Below are 1,382 nucleotides of genomic sequence, written 5' to 3' on the forward strand. Positions count from 1 at the left end.
GGATAAATGGAGCTAAGGGGATTGCATGGAAGGTTTCATGACAAAGGAGAAGAGGAAGAACAAGAGGAAGAGGAAGAAGAAAAAGCACAAAACAAAAATTAAAAACCTAGAGAGTTGAAGCATTTCTACATATGATCCTATATAGAAATAGAAATAAAGATCTGGAAAATTAAACTTCAAACTAGAAAACTCTTCCAAATTGTAAAACTTAGTGCTTAGTTAGCAGTCTCTCCTCTACTCCTGTAAATTTTTAAATAAAATTTTTATAAATGATAAAAGAATAAGTTGAAACATCTAGGATTTGTTTCCAGATAATTTGGGGGGAGGGTGGGTGATTAGAATCCAAGAATTGATGCTCTGTCCTGCCTTGGCTACCGGTAAATGGAAACAATATGCCTAATCTTACATAGTAAATTGTTTATGACAAAATGACAGAAAGAAAAGTCTAGCACCCTCAAACTTTGTAATAGAAGCCGTACCTGTGCCCATTCTGGAAACGTTAGCCCTAAAGCCTGCGTGCTGAGCGGGAATTGGGAGGCGGGGCAGGCAGAGGTGTAGGGGTGCGGCACCCGCTAGGATTCGGGAGGCTGCGAGGCTGTGACAGTTGAAATCTAGGCGTTTTCCGTGGACCGTCTACCTCTCCAAGCGTCTTTAGGTGAGCAGGCTGGGTACCTACCCCTTGTTGCTCTCAGTGCAGCCTGGGGAACAGCAGCTTCGGCCTCATCTGGGAATTCATTAGGGACGCAGAATCTCCGACCCTAACATCAGAAACTGCATCTTGACAAGGTCTCCGGTGATGCGTAGACAGTACAGTTTGAGCTTTCCCGGACCTGGAAAGGACGAAAGGGAGGCGTTGTCTGGCGCCCCGAAAGGGCGGGACCAGGAAAGGGGCGGGACCTCAGGCCCCAGGGGACGCGTGTCCCGCTCGCCTTCACTCTACATTTTCCTGGGTTCTACAGGGCTATCTGCCTTCCTTTCCTGGCAGGAACCACCTCTAGGGCTCACCGAACTTGACCCAATCGGCCCAATCAGTCTTGCGCCCAGAAGTACCTAAGGCTGAGAAGACTACGGAACCCCGAGTCAAAAGAACCGCCAACGTCTCGAGAACCGGCTCAACCCCTCCCGGCCCGTAGCCCCGCCCTCCAACCGCCGCCGGGCCTTCGAGGCGTTCAGGCCCCGCCCTTCCGGACAGACCGGAAGTGACGTCACGGGAGCCGGCTAGTCTCCGCGTTTTTGCCCCTCCCCGACTGTTCCTTCCCGGACCTTTGCCTCCCTTTCCCTTTTCCTCCTCCGGCTCCTGCCTCAGCGCCCCTGACCGAGGCAATGGAGTAAGAGGACGGCGGCGGCCAGGCGCAGAGGCTGAGCAGGCGCAGCCGGGCGGC

The 1,382-nt window shown here is 52.2% G+C and overlaps 1 protein-coding gene across 1 annotated transcript in view; it reads right to left on the minus strand.

The window, feature by feature from the left end:
* Positions 1-479: 479 nt before the first annotated feature.
* LOC117286121 (translation initiation factor IF-2-like) overlaps positions 480-1,382 on the minus strand; it is a 10,309-nt gene continuing 9,406 nt past the window's right edge. The window contains exons 3-4 of the mRNA XM_033763498.1: positions 1,006-1,359; positions 480-830 (exon numbers count right to left, since the gene is read on the minus strand). Of these exons, the coding sequence (XP_033619389.1) occupies positions 736-830; positions 1,006-1,359 (449 nt within the window). The 3' untranslated portion in view covers positions 480-735. The remainder of the gene's footprint in view (positions 831-1,005; positions 1,360-1,382) is intronic.

The sequence above is a fragment of the Fukomys damarensis genome, unplaced genomic scaffold (genome assembly GCF_012274545.1).
Source record: "Fukomys damarensis isolate Sample0158 unplaced genomic scaffold, DMR_v1.0_HiC HiC_scaffold_15, whole genome shotgun sequence".
NCBI classification, from domain to species: domain Eukaryota; kingdom Metazoa; phylum Chordata; class Mammalia; order Rodentia; family Bathyergidae; genus Fukomys; species Fukomys damarensis.